This window comes from Nicotiana tabacum, chromosome 14, assembly GCF_000715075.1.
Source record: "Nicotiana tabacum cultivar K326 chromosome 14, ASM71507v2, whole genome shotgun sequence".
Taxonomy (NCBI): Eukaryota; Viridiplantae; Streptophyta; class Magnoliopsida; order Solanales; family Solanaceae; genus Nicotiana; species Nicotiana tabacum.
Genome location: NC_134093.1, coordinates 46,823,167 through 46,849,057, shown reverse-complemented (window position 1 = coordinate 46,849,057; position 25,891 = coordinate 46,823,167). Strand labels below are relative to the sequence as shown.

General features: G+C 38.0%; 1 protein-coding gene and 1 long non-coding RNA gene across 2 annotated transcripts; both read left to right on the top strand.

The window, feature by feature from the left end:
• The first annotated feature begins 6,950 nt into the window (after positions 1-6,950).
• Positions 6,951-8,015, top strand: LOC107807225 (uncharacterized). The gene has a single exon (XM_016631568.1). The coding sequence runs from the start codon at positions 6,951-6,953 to the stop codon at positions 8,013-8,015; it is 1,065 nt and encodes a 354-aa protein (XP_016487054.1).
• An 8,611-nt stretch (positions 8,016-16,626) lies between these two features.
• Positions 16,627-18,701, top strand: LOC142168724 (uncharacterized). Its single transcript, XR_012698654.1, has 2 exons — positions 16,627-17,043; positions 18,414-18,701. It is a non-coding gene; the product is annotated as an uncharacterized LOC142168724 (long non-coding RNA).
• Positions 18,702-25,891: the final 7,190 nt, after the last annotated feature.

Below are 25,891 nucleotides of genomic sequence, written 5' to 3'. Positions count from 1 at the left end.
GCGAGATTGATCTCCGTTTCACTAAATATTTCACATATTGGGGGAAGAGTTCAGACAGGTTCACGTTGGTCAGGTTCTGAGTGAAGTACCGGTACAACCTGTTATTCCGGTTCAGCCAGAGGCATCAAAAGAAGAACAAAAGAGACTTGAGAGATTTAAGAGGTATAGTCTATGTACCTTTAGTGGCACATCTACCGAGGATGCCTAGGGTTTTCTAAAAAAATGTCACTGTATTCTCCGCACCATGGGCATTGTGGAAGTGAGCGAAGTTGCCTTTACTGCATTTCAGCTGTCAGGAGCATCGTATCAGTGGTGGCAAGTTCATAAAGAAGGTAGAGCAGCTGATGCAATACCACCAACTTGGGCTTAATTTTGGGCGATGCTTTTGAAAGAGTTTGTTCCCCAGACTCTCCGAGATGTGTGGCGCATAGAGTTTGAACGGTTGCATCAGAGCACCATGACAGTGTCAGAATATGCTATCAGGTTCAGTGAGTTAGCTCGTCATGCACCTATCTTGGTTTCTACAGTTAGAGAGCGAGTCCACAGATTCATTAAAGGGCTCGATTATAATTTTAAAATATGTATGGATCGAGAGTTGCAGATTGACATTCTATTTCAGCAAGTAGTAGAGATTGCCAAGATGTTAGAACGTGTTCGAAGTGACGAGAAGGAGTCTAAGGAGGCCAAAAAGTCTCAGAACTCTGGAGGGTTCAATGGATTTTACTCTTCAGCTATGACCCATTATGGCAGAGGCTCGAGCAGTCGGTCAGCTCAGTCCGCTCATAAAATTACTCAGGGTGATCCAGTAATATCTTATAGTACACCACCGACACGAAATTATTACAGTGGTTATTCCAATTATCTAGCAGAGACTCAGTACTAGCAATCGCGACCTCAGAGGGGTTATTATTAGTGTGGTGATACTAGGCACATTATGAGAGATTGTCCCGGACTTGGGAGGGGTGGATTTCATCAGAACATTCGGCTACGGGCCCCAATGCAGCTACTACCCCACGTGCACAACCAGTTAGGGGTGGAGGACATGCGGGTAGAGGGTGCCCTAGAGGGGGAGGCCCAGCCCGTTGATATGTTTACTATGGTGTGGCCGAGGCCACTACACCAGCTGATGTCGTTACAGGTACGATCACGAATTGTTATAAAGGGATATCTCTCCTTAATTTGATTCGGTTCTGAATATTGAGGCGAGTCCTCCTATTATGCTTCGCTTATGAGTGGGCTTCATAATTTTGTGACCCACTTATATGTTTATCCCTGTTAGGAGATTCGATGATGTTAGCCCGTGTATATCATTTTTATTTTGTACCCTATTGAGGACTATAAGTCCAAATGTGACTTTCTATTACTCTCTACGGTGGGTTTTGATGTGATTTCGGAATAATTCATTTCAATTTTATGAATAATATGCCCTATTGGTATGGGGGTTCATTATGTGTTGTGAAGATTGTTTACGGAATTTATTGAAAAGAAGAAAAAAGGAAATGGAAAATTTTTGTAGGCACAATGTGCAAAATACTTGTGATTCAGAACTAAGGACGAGATCCTCACATTTTAATATGATTTGATATGTTTAAACCAGGCTACGAGCCGCGGTGGAAGTTATATAAGGACGAGATCCCTGTGATAAAAATTTATGTGTTTAAATTCTCCCTTGTGAAATTAAATTTATACTATAGTACTTATAGGGAGTCATGCCTGTTAGGCTTATTTGAAAATTCTTGTATGAATTTTTCTGTGCACAATTTGCCATATTCGTGTTGTAATTATTGAGTTTTAGCCTGCGAGGTGAGTGCCCAGGTGGCGTTAAATATGACTCGTTAATTTGGCTAAATAATTATGAGGTCTTCATGCCTCGTGTCTCGTTGTTAGTAAAGTGGAAGTTTAAAATGAGATTTTGTTAACATGAGGTTAATTGGCGATGTTGTAATCGATTATGAACATCTATTAAGACAAGAGATGTGGTGATGGGCATACATATGATGTGCTTCATGTCCTAATATCATTATGATAATGCAATGCTTGTAATGCTAAGATTAGTGTTATTGATATATACATTCTGGTGCTTTGTTAGGTTGTGAATGTGTTGTTAGGAGTTATTTTAGTGTTACTCTGGCAGGTGGATAGGACCAATTACAGGGGAGACTCTGCCGAAATTTCTGAAAAATTTGGGAGTTAGTAAAATTTTGGGGATTGAGACGTGCGAAAGAAGAGATAAGTTATGTTATGTGTTTGAGGGCATACTCTACTTTTCATTCAAGGGCGAATGATCCTAAGTGGGGGAGAATGTAATACCCCGAAAATTTTTTGAAGTACTTCAATACTATCAAGAAAGTTGATGTGTGCGTAGGCACGAGTTGCTATATCCAGTTGAGACTAATACCATGCGTTGATGTGAAAATCAGGACTTTTAAAAATATCTGGAGTGTAAGAAATTGTTTTTAAAGTTTATAAGTATGTATGAAAGAAGTAATCATCAACTGAGATGGCTTTGTCGGATCCATGTTAAATTTGCGGTGACGTAAAATCACCCGCAAGTTATGTGTGTAAGCATGCCCTCAGTAATTTAATATCCTCAGAATAATTCTTGGCACGTTCGAGGACGAAAGTATGTTTAAGAGGGGGAGAACGTAACGACCCGACTAGTCGTTTTAAGAATTTAAGCCCCGTACATCGACTTAAGGTTCCGAACAACTTCGTAATACGTATTATGACTTGCATGTGTGGTTGGGTTTGGTTTTCAGATGATTTGGGATCAAATTGGGAGAAATATTCTTAATTAAGAAGCTTAGAAGAAAAAAGTTGACCAGAGAGTAGACTTTTGAGCAAACGACTCCGGAATAAAAATTTTATGACTTCAATAGCTCCGTATAGTGCTTTTGGACTTAGGAGTGTGTCCGGATATTTATTTGGAAGTCCGTAGTTGATTTAGCTTGAAATGACGAAAGTTGGAAATAGAAGATTTGGAAGTTTGACTGGGAGTCGACTTTATCGATATCGGGGTTGGAATCCAGTTATGAAAATTTTGATAGGTCTGTTATGTCATTTATGACTTGTGTGCAAAATTTGAGGTCAATCGGACTTGATTTGCTATGTTTCGGCATCGAACCTAGAATGTTTTGACATTGATTCTTCAAGAATACGTGGTATCACATTAAACAAATGAGCTCCGAATTCAGTTTTGATTGAAGCATTAGATCCGTATTGAAATTTTGGAGCCATAGCAAAAAGAATCATTTAATTCGGATATCGTATGAGAGAGTTTTGCCTATTTCTGCATCAAAAATGATTTTCCGTCGCCATCAGCGCCCGGGGTAGCGCGAGGCGCTAGCCCTGGTGCTGGGATGTTTAAAGGTACTGGAAACAATGCCACATGCAGCGCCCCCATGCCACATGTGGTGCCCGAATCAGCCGAACCCCATAAAACAGGGAGTTTTGCCATTTTTACTCATTTTTGAGTTTGGGGAGCTCGGTTTGGGCGATTTTTACGGGTAAACATTGGCGTAAGTATTCCTTATCCTATATTGATTATATTTCATGATTCCATACTCATTTACATCATGAATCCGTGAATTTATGGAAGAAAAATTAGATTTTTGTAAAATCTTCCAAAAATGTAAAATGAAGATTTGAAGGTCAATCTTATATCGGAATTTGATAAAATTAGTATGTGTGGACTCATAATTTAATGGATTATCGGATTTTGTGAGTTTTGTCGGGTTCCAAAATGTGGGCCCCGCTATTAATTTTGAGTTAATTTCGGATTTATATTGTGAAATTTAGCAAATTCATATGGAATTAATTCCTACAATTCGTGTTGAGTATGTTGAATTGTTTATGATTAGATATGAAGCTTTCATACATGAATTCGTGAGGCAAATATTTATTGGAATCTTGAAATTGGTTGCGAAACGAGGTAAGTATCTTGCCTAACCTTGAGTGGGGGAATTACCCCTTAGGTATTGAGTCTTATATGAAAATTGTGTAATTGAAAACTATGTACGCGAGGTGACGCGTACGTACTTGGTTTATATGTGCAAATTATATCGGTTGAAATTCGTAGACGCCCTTATGTATTAAATTGGAAAATTGTTGGAACTTAGTAAATACTTAATTTGTCATGCCTCATTCTTTGTTTGTCAAATTTGTATTTTATATGATAATTTGGTGTTATTTTCACTTGAATTTTTATGTGAATTCTGTGTATTGTTGATTTGATATTTATTGGAAATAATCACATTATAGATTTTTCATCAGTAAATAATTAATTAAATAAGTTTAAATTGAGGCGTTTATCTATTTATCAAAAAGTTGGATTAAAGAAGGCGTTGTCCTGTGATGAGTTATTTTCTCATCCTTGTGGTTATTTTTGAGATTTTATATACGTTGTGTGGAGCCTTGGGATATTTGTTGAGAAATTTATTAATTTTGCTACATATTTAGAATTTGGTTGTGGTCAGTGGCAAATTGTGATATGAATTATTGTATTGTGTTATGGTTTAAACACTCTCCTTGATGTTATTTATGCTTTCTACCTTGCTTGTTAATGATATGCATGTGCTTGGTAAGGAAGAGAGTAAAGCACGAAGGATGATGCCGTGCCATTTGAGAGTGTAAAGCACGAAGGGTGATGCCGTACCATTTGAATTATATTATCATGTGAGGGAGAGTGTAAAGCACGAAGGGTGATGCCGTGCCATTTGAGAGTCTAAAGAACGAAGGGTGATGTCGTTCCATTGAGAGTGTAAAGCACGAAGGGTGATATCGTGCCATTGAGAGTGTAAAGCACGAAGGGTGATGCCGTGCCATTTCAATTATATTATCATGTGAGGATGAGAGTAAAAGCACGAAGGGTGACGCTATGCCATTATTTTTGTATTATCATATGTTCGTGGCACGAAGGGTATTTCCGTGCAGGCGAGGATAAGAGACATACATTATATTGTGATATGTTTTTGTTTTGTATTCATTCAGGCCTTTATCTTGAGATGTTATTGTGCACCTATGTTTCTATGTGACTTGTAGTCGTTGTTGCTTGATGTATGCCTCCCACTTTATTTCTTTTATTGTTATTTCTATTTCTCCTACCTAGTTGGTACTGTTATATGTATGCACGGTAAGAAAGAGATAAATGAACGAAGGGTGTTGCCGTGCCAATTGATTTGGTCTACATATATACATTGGGTGAGAATGAGACAGGTGCACAAATGTATTGCCGTGCCATTTGATGTGATATATTGAATATATTTCTCACATCAGGAAAGTTAAATGAGGTGTCGCATGGTGACTTTTACTCGAAAGAATTATATTCGAAAGATATTTATTTGAAGGAATTATATTTGAAAGAGATTTATTTGAAAGAATTATATTTGAAGATAGTTATTTGAAGGAATTATATTTGAAAGAGATTTATTTGAAAGAATTATATTTGAAGATATTTATTTGAAAGAATTATATTTGAAAGAGATTTATACGAAATAAGTATATTTGAAAAATATTTATTTGAAGGGAGTATATTCGAAATATATTTATTTGAAAGTATTATTTGAAAAGCATATAGGCGAAAGATTTATATTTAAAAGACTTGATTAATTGGTTGTACTTGTATTCATTATTTGTTGAGCAATATTAATGGTATTCTTGTTGTCCTGCTGTGTATATCACTGGTTGATTAGTGTTGTCATCATTGTTATTTGTTTTCTATTATATTTTGTATACTATATTGCACAGGTTATTAGACTAATGCGTGTCTTGATTGTACCTCGTCACTACTCCACTGAGGTTAGTCTTGATACTCACTGGGTACCGACTGTAATGTACTCATACTACACTTCTGCATATTTCTTTTTGCAGAGTCAGGTATTGGAGATATCGGACTCAGATAGAGTTAAAGTGTGATCGCAAGTATTCAAGGTAGAGCTGCTTGGTCGTCGCAGTCCCTTGGAGTCTTTCCATTTTTATTATACTGTTAATTTCTTATTCGAACAGTATTGTACATTTGGTCCTCGAGATCATTCCATATATTCAGTTAGAGTTTATGACTCAGTATTACCAGTCTTGGGAGGTTGTTTGAATATTTTCGTTGTTGGTTTCGACATGTGTATTCGATTATCTATTTCAATAAAATAATGGCTTGAATTGTTATTATAATCGGCTTACCTAGTCGTAGAGACGAAGTGCCATCACGATACCTATGGTAGGATTTTGGGTCGTGACAATATCGTAATCTTAATGTATTCTTGTTAGATTGATTCCATAGGAATATAGGCATTAATCTATTTTGAATAGGTGAGTAGTAATTCGGGAGAATACTACGAGAGCAATTGTTCGATTAATTAGCAGCCATGAGTGAATTGTATGAAAGGGAGAGTTGATTAGAACACAATAGGATTGGTGAATCGATCGCAACCCTGGAATATTTATCTCGACTGAATACACAACAACTATTTTGCTGTTTGATAAATTAGTTACTTGTCAGAATTATTACTTAGTATAATTACACCTTTGAACTCTGATTGACTAGACTAATAATAATTTTGGTGAAACTAGTGGGTAGTTAACACAAGTCTCTGTGGGTTCGATACTCGATTTATTACTTATTACTTGTACGACCACGTGTACTTGCGTGTGCATTTGGGAGCAACAAGTTTTTGGTGCCGTTTCCGGGGATTTGAATATTGACTACTTCCTAGCTTTTACTTTAGTTGTTTATTTCATCAAGCCTAACATTTCTTATTGGTTGCTTTGCTTTCAAGAACTTTAATTGAATGCGAAGGGTCAGAAGCCAAGATAGACTTCAAAGCTTTGACCCCGAACCTGAGAGAACTTTTCACATGAGGTTGAGGAAAGCAAGGGACACATATAATCTTCAGGCACTTGTTCAACTACCCGAGAACGTGGCAGAGGAGCAACATATGGTTATTTAGGAGGTGGCGATGCCCAGCATTGCTAATGTCACCTCCAGCATTGTGAAGCCCAAAATCACTAGGTACTTTGAGCTGAAACAGAGCATGATCCAGCTACTACATGCAAATGAGGAGTTTATGGGTGTTCCACACGAGGATTCACAACAGTACATCCTAAACTTCTTGGAGATTAGTGATACTTATATCACTAATGGAGTCACTCCAGACTATGTGAGGCTCACACTATTCCTGTTTTCTCTAGTGGGCGAAATAAAGCGATGGTTGAAGGCAGAACCAGCTAATTCTATTACATCATGGAATAATCTGGTGAGGAAATTTTTGGCACGGTTCTTTCCATCATGCAAAACCGCAAAGATCAAAAGTGAGATAGTCACCTTCAAACAGAAATCGGGGGCGTCTCTGTATTCAGCTTTAGAGAGATTCAATGGGCTGCTCAGAGATTGTCCTCATCACAACCAGACAAATGAAGTGTTAGCTCACACCTTCATAGAAGGGCTCCATCTAGAGATAAAAATTGTGGTGGACGCTGCAGCGGGAGGTCAAATGTTGGAGAAACGTTTTGATGAAATTTATTCCTTATCGAACAAATTCACCAAAAGTAATCCTGACTGGAAAGGAGAGATAGGCAGACACACAGTGCAAATATCTGTAGGGGTCCTCGAGTTAGATGTTATCTCTGCATTATCAGCACAGGTTGTCACATTGTCCAACCAAGTCAATAAGATGACCTTGGTTATTAACAAACAACAAGCTCAGCCAGTGCAACAGGTTCAGAAATTTTGTGAAGTATGTGGAGAGGGTCACACGAGCGACTTATGCCCAGCTAATCCAGAGTCTGTCTATTTTGTGGGTAATGCAAATAGGGGTCAGACAAACCAGTATGGGAACACTTACAATCCTAACTGGAGGAACCACCCAAATTTTTTTTGGGGTGGAAACCAAGGTGCTCAGAATCAGTACATGCCACAAGCTTCTCAACAACAATATAGACCACCACAGGCTGAACAACCTACAAACTCGACGAGTCACATTGAGGAGATTCTAAAGAAATTTATGGTTGACCAGCAGGCATAAGCAGAAGTGATGAGAAATTTGGAGAGACAAATGGGGCAACTTGCCAGTTCCCAAAACATTCGACCAGTTGGAGCTCTTTCAAGCGACACTAAGGCTAATCCTAAGGCATCTATTAATGTTGTGTCATTGAGGAATGGGAGACAGTTAGAAGAAGTCCCATCGAAAAGGAGAAAGCAAGTGACCTTTAATGATAAACTATCCACCATAGAAGCAGAATCAGAAAAAGCAAAGGAGTCAGAGAAGCCAGCTGAGGAGGCGGTGGCTAAGCAACCCCTACCCTTAGTTGCGAGGCCAACACCTCCGTTCCCTTATAGATTGCAGAAAGTGAAGGATAATGCCGCTTATAAAAAATTTCTTGATATTTTGAAGTAGGTGCAAATCAATATTCCGCTGATAGACATCTTGCAAGAAGTGCCCATATATGCCAAATACATCAAAGACATAGTGGAAAATAAGAGGAGGTTGGCAGAGTTCGAGACTGTGGCACTCATTAAATAATGTAGCTCAAGAATTCAAAGCAAGCTACCTCAGAAATAAAAGGATCCAGGTAGTTTCACTACCAAAATCTTGATTGGTAAGCAAGTAGTCGGGTGAGCTTTATGTGATCTTAGGCGAGCATCAATTTGATGCCGCTATCTGTTTCCAGACAATTGGGGTTGGGTGAGCCGTGCCCAACCACAGTGATTTTACAGTTGGTTGATCACTCTGTTGCTCATCCTGAAGAAGTGATTGAAGATGTGTTAGTTCAAGTGGGTTCTTTCATATTCCCTACTGATTTCATTATCTTGGACTATGAGCTTAATCAGGAAGTCCCATTTATTTTGGGGCGTCCATTATTAGCCATGGGCTGAGCTATTATTGATGTATGTGAAGGAATGATGACAATGAGAGTGGGTGATCGAGTGGAGGTATTTAATGTGTATAAAGCACTTAGATTGCCAGTCCACTATGAAGAGCTATCCATGATTTTTGCGGTGGAAAGTGAGGTGACTTCATTGGTGCCTTATATGATCCCCACATATCCTCTTGAATGAGCCTTGATGGGGGATGAAGAATATAATGAAGATGAGATGCTGGAAGAAATTGAGCAAGTCCTTAACATGTCTTGCAAATATGTCCATGGGCTTGGGAGGTTCGAGGAGTTGGACATACCTGCTACTCTGATCCCTCCTAAACAATCTATTGAAGAAGCTCTAAAGCTAGAGCTCAAGCCCCTTCCAGCGCATCTGCGCTATGCTTACTCGGGGACTCTGAAACATTGCTAGTGATTATCTCATCCATCTTGACCGATGTGCAAGAAGAAAAGTTGCTTAGAGTGCTTTGTGAGCATAAAAAAGCTATTGGGTGGACAATTGTTGATATAAAAGGAATCAGTCCATCATTTTGTATGCATAAATTCTTTCTAGAAGATGGACACCGCCCCAGTATTGAGCAACAAATGATATTAAATCCCATTACGAAAGAGGTCGTGAAGAAGGAAGTAATTAAGTGGCTTGATGCAGGTATCATCTTCCCTATTTCTGACAGTAACTGGGTGAGCCCAGTGCAATTTGTGCCTAAAAAAGGGGGGATGACTGTTGTAGAGAATGAGAAAAATGAGCCAATTCCTACTCGCACCGTGACGGGGTGGAGAGTTTGCATTGACTACAGAAGGCTTAACAAAGCAACCCGCAAGGACCACTTCCCACTTCCATTCATTGACCAGATATTGGATAGATTGGCTGAGCATGAATATTATTGCTTCCTTGATGCTTATTCGGGGTACAACCAGATTTCCATATGCCCAGAGGATCAGGATAAGACCACTTTCACATGTCCTTATGGTATATTTGCTTTCAAGCGAATGCCATTTGGTCTTTGTAATGCATCGACCACTTTCCAAAGGTGTATGATGGCCATTTTCACTGATATGGTGGAGAATTTTGTAGAAGTCTTCATGGATAAATTTAGTCTTTGGATCTTCTTATGATGAGTGTTTGAAGAATTTAGGCAAGGTGCTGGCCCGTTGTGAAGAAACAAATTTAGTACTAAATTGGGAAAAGTATCATTTTATGGTACAAGAAGGGATCGTGTTGGTCCATAGAGTATCAAAGAGTGGCATTGAAGTTGATAAGGCAAAGGTGAAGGCAGTTGAAAAATTACCTCCACCGATTCCTGTGAAGGGTGTACGGAGTTTCTTGGGACACGCGGGGTTTTATAGACGCTTTATTTTCAAAAATTGCTACTCCTTTGTGCAGGTTGCTTGAAAAGGATGTCACCTTCAATTTTGATGAAGCCTGCCTAAAGGCATTCGAGGAGCTCAAAAAGAAGTTGGTGGATGCCCCCATTATTATGGCACTGGATTGGTCCTTACCATTTGAACTTATGTGCGATGAAAATGACCATGTTATTGGGGCAGTGCTAGGCCAGAGGAAGGACATGATGTTTTACTTCATATACTATATGAGTAAGACTCTTGATGATGCACAACTAAATTACACCACCACTGAAAAGGAGTTGTTGGCCATTGTGTGGGCCTTTGAGAAATATCAGACATACTTGGTGGGAACAAAAGTTATAGTCCATACCAATCATGCAGTAATCAGGTATCTATTTTAAAAAAAAAGAATCCAAGGCTGGATTGATGCGCTGGGTTTTGTTGTTGCAGGAATTTGATGTAGAAATACGAGATCGGAAGGGCATAGAAAACCAAGTAGTCGACCATCTATCAAGGCTGGAAAATCATGAGCACGAGAAGGAAGGTAGACAAACTAAGGAGGCATTACCTGATGAGCAGCGTGGGGCGCTACCCTGGGCGCTGGTGACAGGAAAGTTCTCCTAGTTCGCCCGGGACTAGGTTATTTCGGCCCAAGACCACCCCAACTCGTATAAAAGTAAGACTAAGCCTATTTTGAGAGGGAGATGCCACTTTGAGGGAAGAATACACACGAGGAACATCCGAGAACGAGGATATCTCAGTTTTCTTCATCTTTTCTTAGTATTCTCAATTATTCAACACTTGTGTATTTGTTTTGATATTATCATGAGTGGCTAAACCCCATAGTTCTCGGGTTGTGATTTAGCCATGAATATTATTGTTTAAAGTTGAGTTAACCTTGATTACAATTTACTAAGATATGGTTGTTTCTTTAATTTTGTGATTAATTGCTTAATTGTCTGGATAACAGTTAGGTTCTATTTACTATCTATGCTATGCTTGAGAACGTTGCTTCTATATTAGACAAAAATTGAAGATGGCATGATCTTAACTCTGAGTGGGGGGGGGGGGAGGTTGTGGTTAAGATAGGAATATACCTAGTTAACGTGCTTAATTGAATATCATAATCTTAATGCGTTCTTAATAGATTGATTCCATAGGAATATAGGCGTTAATCTATTTTGAATAGGCGAGTAGTAATTCGAGAGAATACTACAAGAGTAATTGTTCGATTAATTAGAAACCATGAGTGAATTGTATGAAATGGAGAGTTGATTAGAACACAATAGGATTGGTGAATCAATCGCAACCCTAGAATATTTGTCTCGACTGAGTACACAACAACTATTTTGTTGCTTGATAAATTAGTTACTTGTTAGAATTATCGCTTAGTATATAATCACACCTTTGAAATCTAATTGACTCGACTAATAATAATCTTGGTAAAACTAGTGGGTAGTTAACACAAGTCTCTGAGGGTTCAACACTCGATTTATCACTTTATTACTTGTACGACCATGTATTCTATGTGAAAGTATTTTATCAGGAACAAAATTCAGAATTAATAAAGACTTTTGACATAACTGTCAGATATTTCCAATTACCCAAATTATTCTTTCAATGAGATAGAGTTCACATATCTTTATATTTTTAATCTCCTTATTTGTTTTTGGTTGATGTCCTTAAGCGTAAAAATGAGAATATTAAAATTACATAGTTTCCAAAAAGAGAATTGTATCATTTTTTATACGAAACAAACTAAAACGAAAAGATATCGAATAAAATTAAATTTCAAATGTATGAACTACTTTTTCAGAAATACAATTTGAGCGGGTAAAGAGATTGTTAATGTGATGATCTGGTCGTTCGTCTTGTGTATTTGAGCCCTATTTTTCTATTTGATGTTCTTCATGTGCTTGTTTGTTGTTTTGTGACTTGAAAGGATGGTTGGTTTAATTTCGAGAAGGATTGAGAGTGAATAGGAACACTTAGTTCTATTTTGGATAGCTTAAGTTATTAGAACTGATCAATGTTTGACTTTTGACTAGACGACCTCGGATTGGTACTTTTATGGATCCAAATAGGTTCATATTATGATTTTGGACTTAGAGGTATGTTCGGATTTGGATTTGGAGGTCGTTGGAGGGTTTTAGCTCTATTTACCGAAAGTTGGCAACTTGAAGGTTTGGAAAGTTTTAAGGTTTGACCGGGAGTTGACTTTGATGTTATCGAGATCCGATTGGTATTTCGAAAGTTGACTTTAATATTATCGGGATCGGATTGGTATTCCGGAACTTTGGTTACGTTCGTTTAGTTGATTAGGATTTGTAAGTTTGGTTAGAATCTGGAATTTTTGGGCGTGATTCAGACATGTTTGACGAAGTTGGAAGCTTGAAAGTTAAGAGGTGAATTTTGATCGTCAATTCTTGATTTCGATCTTTGTTGTGGTATTTTGAGATTTTAGATAAGTCTAGCAGGAAAGGGAGGGAAATAAGGTAATAAGACTTGTTAGTATGGTTAATGGGGGCTCGTGTGTATTTTGAATTGATTCCGGATCATCATAGTGATTATGAACAGTTCTGGTGCTGGTGTGTTGCACCTATAATAATTTTTGTGCAGGTGCGAGACCACAGAAGTGGGGATTTGAGTTGCACCTGCGAGGAAGAATTTTGGGCTTGAGGCCCGCAGATGCGAAGGTGTGGTCGTATCTATGGTATGGTAGAAATAATGGGTTGGTCGCATTAGCCCCTTCGCAGAAGAGAGGGATGTGCGCAGAATCGAAGGGACGACTAGTTAAGTGAAGCTCGTAGATGCGAGATTTTTTTCGCAGAAGCAACAGTGTTGGCCGCAAATGTGGATTCCCTAGCAGAATGATATAATTTGAGGTTTTTTTTTTTTTTTCATTTTTCACTATTTTGAGTTTTGAAACTTGGCTAGAGGCAAATTTGGAAGGGGTTTTCACTAGTACTTTGAGGGTAAATAATTTTTACTTGATTTTGATTATATATCTTATTTCCCCATTGATTATTTCACTTAGAATATGAAATTTGAAGATAGTAGTGTAATCGGGGAATTGAGCATTAATTTAGACTCAGTTATGAACTTTAATCACATATTTAGACTCGTGAGATTATGGGTAGTCAGAATCTATCCCTTGACTTGAGTTTTGACCATGTGAGTATGCGTTGACTTTTGGGTATTTGATTAAAGATTAAAGTTTTATTATTTAGAATTGATTCTTTTGGCTTTATTTGATACTATGGTGTGTTATTTTACTAGATTTGAGTTGTTTGGAGGCCGATTTGCAAGGTAAGGCATTTTTGGAGTTTTATGTTTTGCTCGTTTGAGGCTAAGTATCTTGACTAACCTTGTTGCGAGGGAATAACCCTTTGGATTCAACCTTGTTTGTCTAATTGGAATGTGTGGGAAGCGACATATATGCGGGTGCTATATATGATTCATGACCGGATTAGACTATAGGTTTCTATTATACCTTATTTGAACTATGTGTTTTCTATAATTCATGTTTTAGTCATTTGTATGGCTATGTGAACTTCTTGAATCAAGCTAGAGATCATGTGTGTATGCTTGCTTTCTTATTTGAATGTGATACTCGTTGTGGTGTGACGTAATTGCCTAATTTGGCTTGTATTTGTACACTTCGCACATGCATACACTTTAGCATGCTATTTTATCAGTCCAAAAGTATGTGATTCAATATCCATTGACTGTATACATGTCTTTTTATATATGCTTTCATGTGATATGAATTAGAATGACCAAACGTGAGTGGTCTGTGCGGGTTGAGCTGTTATAGCACGTGACTTGTCCGTGCAATTGTCATGATTATAGCACGTGCGTTGTCTTGAAACGTATGGATACGGATTCATCCCTCTAGGTTCATCCTCTCATGTTTCGCTTTTGACAACGTACATACGTATTATGGAAAACTAATAAGTATTTGATTTTGTGTATCTTCTCCATATGCAAACACCTTGGATGTATACATAATTTTCGTTGTATATCTTCTCTATATGTTAGCTCTGAAATGTATACATGTCTCTTTATGCATATCTTCTCTATATGCCGCTTTGATTGAAGACTTGATTCATAGTTGATATCTTTTCTATATGTCAACCTGTATAACTTGTCTTGATTATCATGCATATCTTCTCCATATGCAAGTGTCGATGATTTATTGATGTTTGGCGCATATCTTCTCTATATGTTGACCTGTTAAACTTTTACGAAACTTGTGCATATATTCTCTACATGCACTAATTGGCTATACATGTACTTCATACTTCATAATGGCCCTCCGGAACTGGGCAAGTCTGCCCCATTCTGCGACCAGTCTGCGGTCGCATAATGCGCCGCAGAACTTTCCTCCGAAAATTTTTATGCTGGGTCTGCGATGAGTTATGCGGCCCGCAAAATGATTATGCGGCCGCATAATAGTTCAAAATTTTTGCCCAATTCTCTGCTTCAGTCTGCGGCCGATATGCAGTCCGCAGACCAGTTCTTCGACCGCCGAATGGACCGCAGAAATGCCCTATATTTCTAAAACTTTTCTACAACTCTCTAATGCCCTATTCAACCCAAAAAGTCCGAACCACGGCAATCAACAATGCATAAGTCTACTCCGACATTACGAAAGCCCGGGCTTTAGGTGAAATAATTACGGGGCCTTACAGGTTGCTCCCCAACTAGAATGTAAGCAAGACTCCCCATGCTCTTAGCCTTCTTACTCAATGCATCAGTCACCACATTGGCCTTCCCCGGATGATAAAAAATGGTAATATCATAGTACTTTAGTAGGTCTAGCCATCTACATTGCCTCAACTTCAGATCCATTTGCTTGAATAAATACTTGAGACTCCTGTGATCCGTGAACACCTCACAAGACACGCTATAAAGATAGTGCTGCTAGATCTTAAGCGCGTGAACAATGGCTACAAACTCCAAATCATGCACATGGTAGTTCTTCTCATGGGGCTTCAACTAACGCGAAGCATAAGCAATCACTATATCATCCTACATCAATACACAACCAACGCCAATACGTGAAACATCACAATAGACTGTATAAGAACATGACCCCGAAGGCAAAACTAGAACTGTAGTTGTAGTCAAGGCAGTCTTGAGTATCATTGATAACTTTCGTCACTATGTCGACGAGGTTAGACTTGATACTTACTGAGTACATGGGGTCGGTTGTACTCATATCACACTATGCACTTAATTGTGCAAATCCAGGAGTCGGACCTAATGTTGAGAGCTGAGTTGTTGTTGTTGTTGCGGTTGAGACCCGAGGTAGAGCTGCTTCCTGGCTGCAATCCCTAGTGTCATTACTGTTATTATTTCAGAAAATATGTTGTATTAGCAGAATTGTATTCATATATTAGAGCTCATGACTCAGTGTTACACAGTTCTTGGGATTTGTTATACTGATTTGGTATTTGTGTGTGATTGTTCGACTTTCAGAGTCATTTATTATTATTATTATTATTATTATTATTATTATTATTATTATTATTATTATTATTATTATTATTATTATTATTATTATTATTATTATTATTATTATTATTATTATTATTATTATTATTATTCGCAAAAAATCGTGATTGGCTTGACTAGTAAGTGGGGTTAGGCGTCATCGTGGCCGGTGGTGGTTTTAGATCGTGACAGCCAAAGGCCTGTATAAAACATATAGTAATTAATTTTCAATCTGTATATGTAGTAATTCCTCTTATCCAATTTATGTGATGTAATTTTTAAAATTTATCCCAAAAAAGGATATCTTTTATTTAATTTTAATAAGATGATTATAACATAAATTTTAAAAGTATTTTTTTCTTAAATACAACCATACAATAAATTCAGTGTAATTTCACAAGTAAGATTTGAAGAGGGTAGAGTATACAGAGAGCTTAACCTTATCTTATAAAGATATAGAGACTTCCTATTTTTCTTTCTTAAATGACCACAATAAATAGGACAGATGGGAGTAAGTAGAAAAATTGTACTAAAATATAAGGTGTCGTTTGGTATGATATCTTATCGGGTATTAACTTTGGTATGATTAATTCCCTTATTTGGTAGTATTTTTCAACCCAAGCATGTGTTATATTTGGTATCATCTAATGTATAACTAATACATAACAAACCATAGCATTAGTAATACCCTAATTTTTAATATATGGATAAGCATATATACACTCCTATGCAATGCATGCTATTTTCAATACACTAAATCAAACAATGAATAAATGAATAATCACAGTATAACTAATCACATTATTACTAATACACCATATTGAGAGTACTCTTCGTATACACCTTAACAAACGAGCCCTAAGTGAAAAGCTAAAACAAGAAAGAAAGAAAAAAGAAGGTACCATTGACAAACAAACATCAGTAAATTTCTCTCTCATCTTTGTAATAAATGACGAGGCTAATTAGGGTGTATGTCTTTGACTTGGACTGACACCTTCACACGCAACACTTTCAATAATAGAATCCAATCCCCCCACATTGAAGGCAGTCTCCTCCCCTGCAGCCATCTTCCTATTTTCTTCTGAGCTTTTGATTTTGCATTAACTCTCCCTATCTCCATACCAGTATAGCTTAATTGTAGCAAACACTCGTCTCTATATAACTTCACTATTTTTCGCAGCTCCATTTGGGCGATGGGCGTATTACACTGCCGCCATCATCATTTCCAACACACACCCTCCTGCTTCTCTTTTGCTACCATAGCCACATTAACTTTCCTTTTGCTCACCTCTGTTGTTTCAGCTCTTCGTCTCAACCCCACTCGACGACTCAGTGAGTTCACTTATTTCTCACTAATTTACTTTTTTTTTATATCAGTATAGTTTTTTCATACATACGACATATTGAATCTTTATATTATGAGTATATTTTAATTTATGGTCGTAGCTTGTAATAATCTTCATTTTTGGTGACTGATTATTTATAATTTTCTTTTTAAGTGACGTGTCTGTGGTAAAGAAGATTTACACTGTTAGCGCATAAACTCTTTGTAATGAATTTTTCTTTTTTGGTGACTGCTTATTACTATATAATTTATGTTTATAGCAAGCTCATCACTGATAGCTTGATTCTTTTTATTGAGTCTAATATTATATGTGAAAATACTTTTTGTTGATGAATAACGGTGAGATTCAAATGCACGAATTTTATACAATGTGCTGTTGAATTGTGTAATCTTGAAAATTAAGCTCTTAAGAGGGGTATAACGTATACATATATTATATGTGTATAACCAGAGGCGGACCTACATGGAGATGAGATGGGTCATCGGAACCCGCTAGCCTCGGTAAAAATCGTGTATATATATTTGTATATACATCAAGGACCCCTCAAATAATTTTAATATGCCCCCTCAAGTAGAAAAGCTGAACTGCTCTGTTGGTTTAATAAGTTGCATTATGTCCTCCCTCACTAGAAGATCTGGGTTCGAGGTCTGATACCAATTCTCTTTTTTCATTTTATTTGTTTTTTTTCTTTGAATTCAACATAGTATAGTATCATGTATTTAGTGGTCAACTTGTTTTATTTTTCTTTATCTTTTCTACGTTAAATGAATAATAATTTAGTACTAATAACTAGAAGGGGATAAAATATTCCATTAGCAAAAAATCAATCACCTTCTTTATCCTTATATCTTAGTTTATAAGCATTACCACTTTCTTGACATGTATAAAATTAAGTAATTCACCAAAAATTTCCCCAAAACAATAATTAAAAACTTCAAAAACCCCTCTGCTTTCAAGGATCACTTCGGCAAAGTAGCAAATATCTATCGATTCAACAACAGTGACTAAGACTCTGTTTGGATTGCTTAATAGACCTTTAATCTTGATCTTATTTGACTAAGTTCTTTTTATATTTTTGAACATCCTTTTAGTCACTGACTCATATTCATTAAGTTTTCAAGGAGTTAGTGTGCCAAATTTTATCGTTATTAGCTGACATATCTATGTCAAAGATAACGGTGGCTCCGTTGCGCTCAAATCGTGGGTCCGCCTCCTAGTATAACACTTGGGCAGTTGAGCGATAACATTGATATTTTTATTCTTGTTTAACCATTTGCAAAATATGGTGCGGAAAACCCAAAAATGTATCTAATACTCGCTAACTGCTAGAGATATTTATGTTTTTGTGAAGCATAGGCGGTGAGCAGCAAGAGATAATTGTGACTGAGAGAAGACTGAGTGGACTGGGTTCATCTCCACCCACCTGCAGATCCAAGTGTGGAAGGTGTTCGCCATGTAAACCGGTTCGAGTCTCCATTCAACCCGGTTTTAGTTTCACTTTAGAGTACTACCCTGAAGCGTGGAGGTGCAAGTGTGGAAACAATCTATTTATGCCTTAAAAGTATAGTAGATTATTACTCTTGTTTCTTTCTTATAAATTTGTACCTAATTTTGTTCACCACGTCTAATTAATCACTTATTCTACTCTCTTCACTGCCTATAATATCGAAATGCACCACCAAAAAGCATATACTAACTACTAAGTATCATAAACTTTTGCTATATTCTAAATTAGAGCTTTTTATTTTTAATTTTAATTATGTAAAGTTTTTTTCTCTGCTTATTAATATTATTCAAAGAAAAGATTCTCCAAAGAAAAGAAATAGTCAAAAGAACCATTTTGTTGTGTAGTTGTACTGCTGATTCTTCTCTTTTTCATGCGAATGACAGAACCTTGGAAACGTAATATTTTTTTTTTTTGAGACTTCAGAGATTTGTTCTTCGCTCTTTGCTCGCTGCTCATTGATTGCTCTCCCATAACACTTGTTATCTCTGCAAGTCAATTAATTTTATGGCTTTTTATAAATTTATTTTTAGTTTTATGATCATATTTTTTTTAATACGTGAAAGATTTATTTTTACACGTAAGAGATATGTCTTTTACATATAAGAGATCTAAAAAAATTATTTTCTTAATTTTAAAATTATAAAGGGATATAATGTACAAATACCACCTTTTTTCATGTATCTTTTTTTTTAATAATAATTCCTTCGGCTCATTTTAAGTGATTTTTTTGACTATTCTTACACATTAAAGAATCTACTTTAAAATATTAATTAACAATAAAATTGACCATGTTAACCTTTATTATCTATTTAATTTGTTTATTAAAAATGTAACAGATACTCCAATACTCTTTATTCCAAACAGAATATTTTATTAAAAAGTAATTAATTTTTTTTTATATTTAAAAAAATTAAATATTATGAATCACATAAAAAAAACCAAAAAACTTAATTAAAGTGGATCGGAAAAAGTAGTCCAGATCAAGTTCTCCTACTTCAATTAATTCACGATTGAAATTCACGCTATTTTTTAAATATATCATCCGATAATGGCAAGGTAAATCACTGGGTGAAGCCTGTGACTCTTTAAGAAATATCAGTCACCTCGTTTCAAGGAGCTTTGCGTGCATTACTTTGAGTTTAAATTATATGTATTTAACGATGCAAAAATATACACACAATTAGATCGCTTAAAATATAGTTACTATTGTATACGGGTAAAATCGAGGATAGAGTTATTCCTGATTTTCTGTTGTGAAACGAGGAATGAAGTTACTTGTTACAGGCTCGAGTGAGACCAAAAATATCCATAGATCGGAACCAAGAACAGACGAATGACATAACGGGTCTCGAGCACGGCCGAACCCAGAGGGAATCAAGCTCGAGTGAGATAAAGAATCGTGGGTAAAGAAAATGCGGTTAAAGGAGACAAACGGGGAGCCGAAATATCCGCCATCAGTTCTATCTCGAGGGCTCAATCGAGACCAATCGTTGACATTTAAGCTAACACAAGGCTTAACTACTACGTCACTTTGGTTTGATTGTTTTATCTCATTTCAATTCAACTATTTACTGTTCTTTGATCATTTGTGTTAAATTAAACCATATACTCTTTAAACCGCGTACAAATTTAATTGTTATCAATTTTAAGGATGCAAAAGACTTCGTACAAAAGTGTGACGAATGTTAGAGGCATGCCCCGATGATCTATCAGCCGGGGGAGCTACTCCACCCGGTCCTTTCCCCTTGGCCGTTCATGAAGTGGGGAATGAATATAGTAGGTCCTTTACCATGTGCACCCAATAAGGTTCAATACATTTTTCTTATGACTGATTAGTTCTCCGAGTGGGTTGAAGCACAGGCGTTTGAGAAAGTTAGAGAGAATGAGATTATCGACTTCATTTGGGATCACATAATTTGTCGGTCCGAGATACCAACCGAAATTACATGTGACAAGGGGAGACAATTCATCGGCAACAAGGTCAATAAGTTCTTCGAAGATCATACAATCAAAAGGTCAATAAGTTCTTCGAAGATCATAAAATTAAAAAGATTTTATCGACCCCTTATCACCCGAGCGCGAATAGTCAAGCGGAGTCGAAAAACAAGATCATACTGCAGAACCTGAAGAAAAGATTGACAGATTCAAAATGAAGGTGGAAGGAAATTCTACCCGATGTCTTATGGACGTATCAAACAACCTCGAGGTCGAGTATCGGTGAAACACCATTTTCTCTAGTCTACGGGGAAGAGGCTTTGATTCCAGTAGAAATCGGGGAACCGAGCTTAAGGTTCCAATATGCTACAGAAGCATCGAACGACGAGGCCATGGCCGCAAATTTAGATTTAGCATATGAATGACGAGAAGCCGTCCTGGTCCGGTTAGCAGCTCAAAAGCAGCGTATGGAAAGATATTACAGCCGAAGGGCAAACCTTCGATACTTTTGAATTGGGGACTTGGTCTTGAAAAAGGTCACACTGCATACCAAGAACCCGAATGACGGAAAATTAGGCCCGAATTGAGAAGGACCATAGAGAGTCATCAGTATAACCGGAAAGGGCTCGTACCAACTTGAGTCCGAAAGTGGCAGATAACTGCAAAACAACTGGAACGTGGCACACCAAAGCGGTACTACTACTAATATATGAAAATATCAGTTTTCTTTAAGATTTGTTACCCTTTGAAACTAACCCGTGCAGGTAGTTAATCGAAGTCAAGACCAAGAATCAGAGAATTAGGTCTGAAAGCACGTGTTGCACTCCTTTTGTCCTTCGACCGGTTTTTTTCGGAAGTGGGTTTTACAGTGATATTTTTAACGAGGCAACATGAAGCGTGCTACTTTAGTTTTGAAGACCGGTCAAGGACCGGAGACTGGGAACTGCCCACATCAGATCAATAGTACTCGAGCCCTCAAATTTTGGCCTCAAGTACTAGGGGACTATCACACCCCGTATCAAGATTCGAAGATCTGAGTTCGGAAATTTCGAAGACAATTTTATTTGACAATCGAAGCCAAGGCTTGAATAATAGAATTTATTGTAAGGGTCAAACGATCAAATGAATCGTGTCCCGATAGTTCATTCTTGCCACGGCGAATAGTTTTTGTATCTTCGACTATTTACACTACATTCAAAGTAATAAAGTGAGAAGTTTACCTTCTATACTTCATCGCTTCACGCTTACACGAGCAGTGTTACCGTTATATAACTTAGAATAAATATTGGGTTCAAAACCTTCTAAGCCCACAAGACATTATTAACCGAGGGCATGAAACCCCAATGGCAGTAAAAGTCCACGAGACTGTGCCCAATCATTTAAAGACCCCTAAGCCTACGGGTCACCCCGAACCGGGGACTGACATCTGACAATAAGATCAAGCAAATCGAGTTACAAAATCTCGAGGGCACCAAGCCTATGAGGCAGGGCCTAAATACAAAAGGCGACGGCCAACTTAAGGTCCGAAGTCATTGGAGCTTCGACCCCGATGTATAAACGACTTGGAGACTTCTGAGTTCGTAAATATAAAAAGTAAGGTCCTTACATATTTTAAGTCCACAAAGACTATGTCCGGTTTGATAAAATCAATCGGTTTTGAATTTTAGCCAAGGGAAAGGTCACCTTGGTCAAAGACTAACTGTGTCCGGATAAATCATTCAAAATTAAGACTTCGTTTCATTTTTGTTAGATCCTCCTAAGTCAAAGAAACTCGGAGTCGTTATTTGACCCAGATCTTATTTAGGCTTTGGATGTCAAACAATTTGAGCGATGACAAAATATATGCTAAGGCAATGATGATATATTAGTCATACTGAATCTGAGACACAAGTTATATATTCTAAGTCCTAAGCAAAAAGCAAATGCGGAAATTAAAGGACATAATGTATAGCCGAAGGGCAATTTTATATATTTACCAAAACATATTTACAAAGGCGCGAGAAAATGGCCCCAAAGAACAAAATGTACCAGTATAGAGAAACAAAAATAACATCAAATAAGGCATTCACTTCCTAATCTTCATCAGAGCCGAGCTCGCTATCTGATCCCTCGGGCTAGTACTTCTCTTTGGCCTCGGATTCGACCCACTTGGCCTCTTCAATCTTGGCTGCTACATTGACCTCCCCGGCTTGGATCTTCTCGAGAGCCTCCCTCCGAGATAGCCACTTCACATACTCGATCTTCGTTACAATCCAGGCATCGACTATCTCGATGTCAGCCTTATACTGGGCCAACATATCCTGGGCATACGAGATCTCGTTCGAAGCCACTTCCAATTTGGACTTTAGCATAGTATACTCTTGGCCAATAGTGTCACGCTCTGCAACAGCCGAGGCATGTTGTGCCCGGAGCTCCTCGTTTAGCCAAGACCATTTTTCAGCCTTGTCTTTCATCGCTCGGAGTTATACCTTGGTCGACGCCAAGTCCTCTTTGGTGGCATCCTGCTCTGATTCTAGGCGATCCATTTTGCATCTCAGATCATGGGCTGAAGCCTTGACCTCGTTTATCTCGGTCCTGGGCTGGTTGATCAGAGTTATTTTTTCCTAGACCTAGGAGGTTGCGGCGTTAGTATTGACATTTAGCCTCTCATTATCAATCTAGAGCACTCTTACCTTCTCAACCGGAAGGGCATAGTCGTGTTTTGCTTTCGAGGACTCCTTCTAGTCCTTCTCCAGTTTGGCTTAAAGGGCGGAGAGGTCGTCTGTGTCCATAAGGACTTCATCCTTTTGCTCACAGAGAGCTTTGTACATCTCTGTTTGCCGGACTTGTTCCTTGAGCTCGAATTCAAGATGGCTCACCTCCATCCTGGATCGGTGGAAGCTCTCGTGATGAAGCACCGAGGCCTGAGATATGGAGAAAGAAAACCGTTAAAAATAGTTAAGGCAACGGGAACTCGCTAAAATAAAATGGGAAGAGGATATACCTGATTAAGAACCTACTGAGCCTCATTGAAAAGGCTTGGCCCTCCTACCTCGTTCATCTTCATTTGGTCTTCATCAATTACCAAGGAACGGTTATAGATGGCCACTACGACTGGCCTAGACAACATGTTAGTGTTCGCTGGCACCAAAAATATGACCGTCTTCATTCGCTTGGGGTCCATAATCGGGGAGGCAAACTGTCACGCCCTGACCTCGGAGAGCGCGACCGGTGCTCAACCGAGATAACCCGACCGAGCAAGCCTGCTGGATTTCCTTTTACCCAACTCACCCATAAACAAAGAGAATATAATCTTCATTAATTAATACCACGAGGGTTCATGAATAACACTAGTTCATCACCATTAGTTACTTCATTTATAAGTCTCCAAAACAATACATTTCACAACCATAGTTTTACAGTGGAAGCATGAGATACAATTATGACATCTTTAGTTTAACTTTTTCATACTAATACACAACCCACACTATATCTACGGAGCCTCTAATAGATATTAAAGAGTACAATGATGGTGCCGGCAACAAAGCTTCAGCTATACCTCAAAACATAATACATACGGAACAAAAGATGCACAATCCCGGAATGGAGTGGGGCTCACTAAGTCAGCTGGGAAAAAGTGTACCGCTATCACTGGTCAATGCCTCCCACCGTGGAACCACCTGCATCCATTAAAGATGTAGCGACCCCGGCAAAAGGGATGTTAGTACATGTCGAATAGTACTAGTATGAAAACCAAAACATCTATTCAAGGACTTGGAAATACAACATGAATATGATGAATCATGGTAACAATAATAGGGCTTAGATAGCCATACAAGTCGAAACAGATGTTATTAAAAACTTCCAATAACATTATAAATTTCAAGTCGGGGGTCCTCTACAACTATCTTTACACAGAGCGGCCTTGCCTCCTCACCCCAAGGTATGCGGGTGGAGGTGCAATCACAATGCTATACAAAGCGGCCCCGCCGCCTCACCCCAATATATGTAGATGGAGGTGTACTCACAATACCACAACTCTACACAAAGCGGCTTCGCCGCCTCACCCCAATGTATGCGGGTGGTGGTGTAACAACAATACTAAAATCCTATATAAAACGGCCCTTCCGCCTCACCCCAATATATATGAGGGTGGAGGTGTAATCTCAATCACAATCTTTATACAATTTGGCATAATAACTTTCATTTGAAACACGACTTGGAGTTATAACATGAAGGCACGGAACCATACTTTGAACACATCCTCAATTAGTAGCACAACATAATAAGAGCATTTGAAACACGTATTGAATATATATATATTTTCCACAAAGCTTATTCGGAATAATCGATTTATGATGATCAACTAGGAACTTATAAGGGTAATGTGGGGTTTAATTCTAAGAGAAGAGTTTAGCCAACATACCTTGCTTTGAGCTTCCTTAAATTACTACAATGTTCGAAAACTCTAGCAACCTGAATCTATTTAGAAACATAACAAAATTGAACCATAATTAGGAAGATATTCGTGGGTTCACCTCATTTAGGCATTTTATCAAATATTAGGCGTGCATCCTGATTTCAAGGTTCTTCTATGGTGGATTCCTTCATCCCACAACCCAATCGTTACCCATTTGAGCCCAACAACCTTCCCATACATCTCGTTGGTACATGCATGTATAATAATACTCTCTCATACAAGAATCACACTCCCTATTACTCAAAATCCAAAATTGAAGAATTGGGGAAAAAATTCTTACCTTTTAGAAGCCCTAACAAGTTCCTCTTGATGAGATTTCAAGGATCGAATCAAGTTGAGTAGTGAAATCCTTATCCCTCCCTTTCCTCTCTCTAGAATAGCTCTCTACTTTCTCTAAAACATCAGGTAATCCCCCCAAAAATGAACCCTTAGGCTAGATAAATGAAATGGGGACCGGGTTATAAAATTAAAAAAATGAAGCCCCGACGCAGATTTGCAATCGCATATGCGACCGCATAACACTTCTGCGGTCCACAAATCGACCACAAAATTGGTGCTTCAAAACTGGGACCTTCGGTTTGGGTCTGCAATAGTTCTGTGACCCATAGACCTATTCTGCAGTCGCATAATGCATCGCAGACCTATTCTGCGGTCGCATAATACACCACAGAACTTCCCTCCGAAAAATCTCCATGTTGGTTCTGCGATTGGTGTGCGGCTCGTGAAACTATTTTGCGGTTGCATAATTGACCGCAAAATGTCATCCAGAATTTGCCCAGTTTTCTGCTTCACTCTGCGACTATTCTGCGGCTCGCAGAGTAATTCTGCGGACGTATAGTGGGCCGCAGAAATGCTCTATTTTCTAAATGTTTTTCTAAACTCCCCAACGCACTGTTCAACATAAAATTTCCGCACCGCGGCTCGCAATCTTGC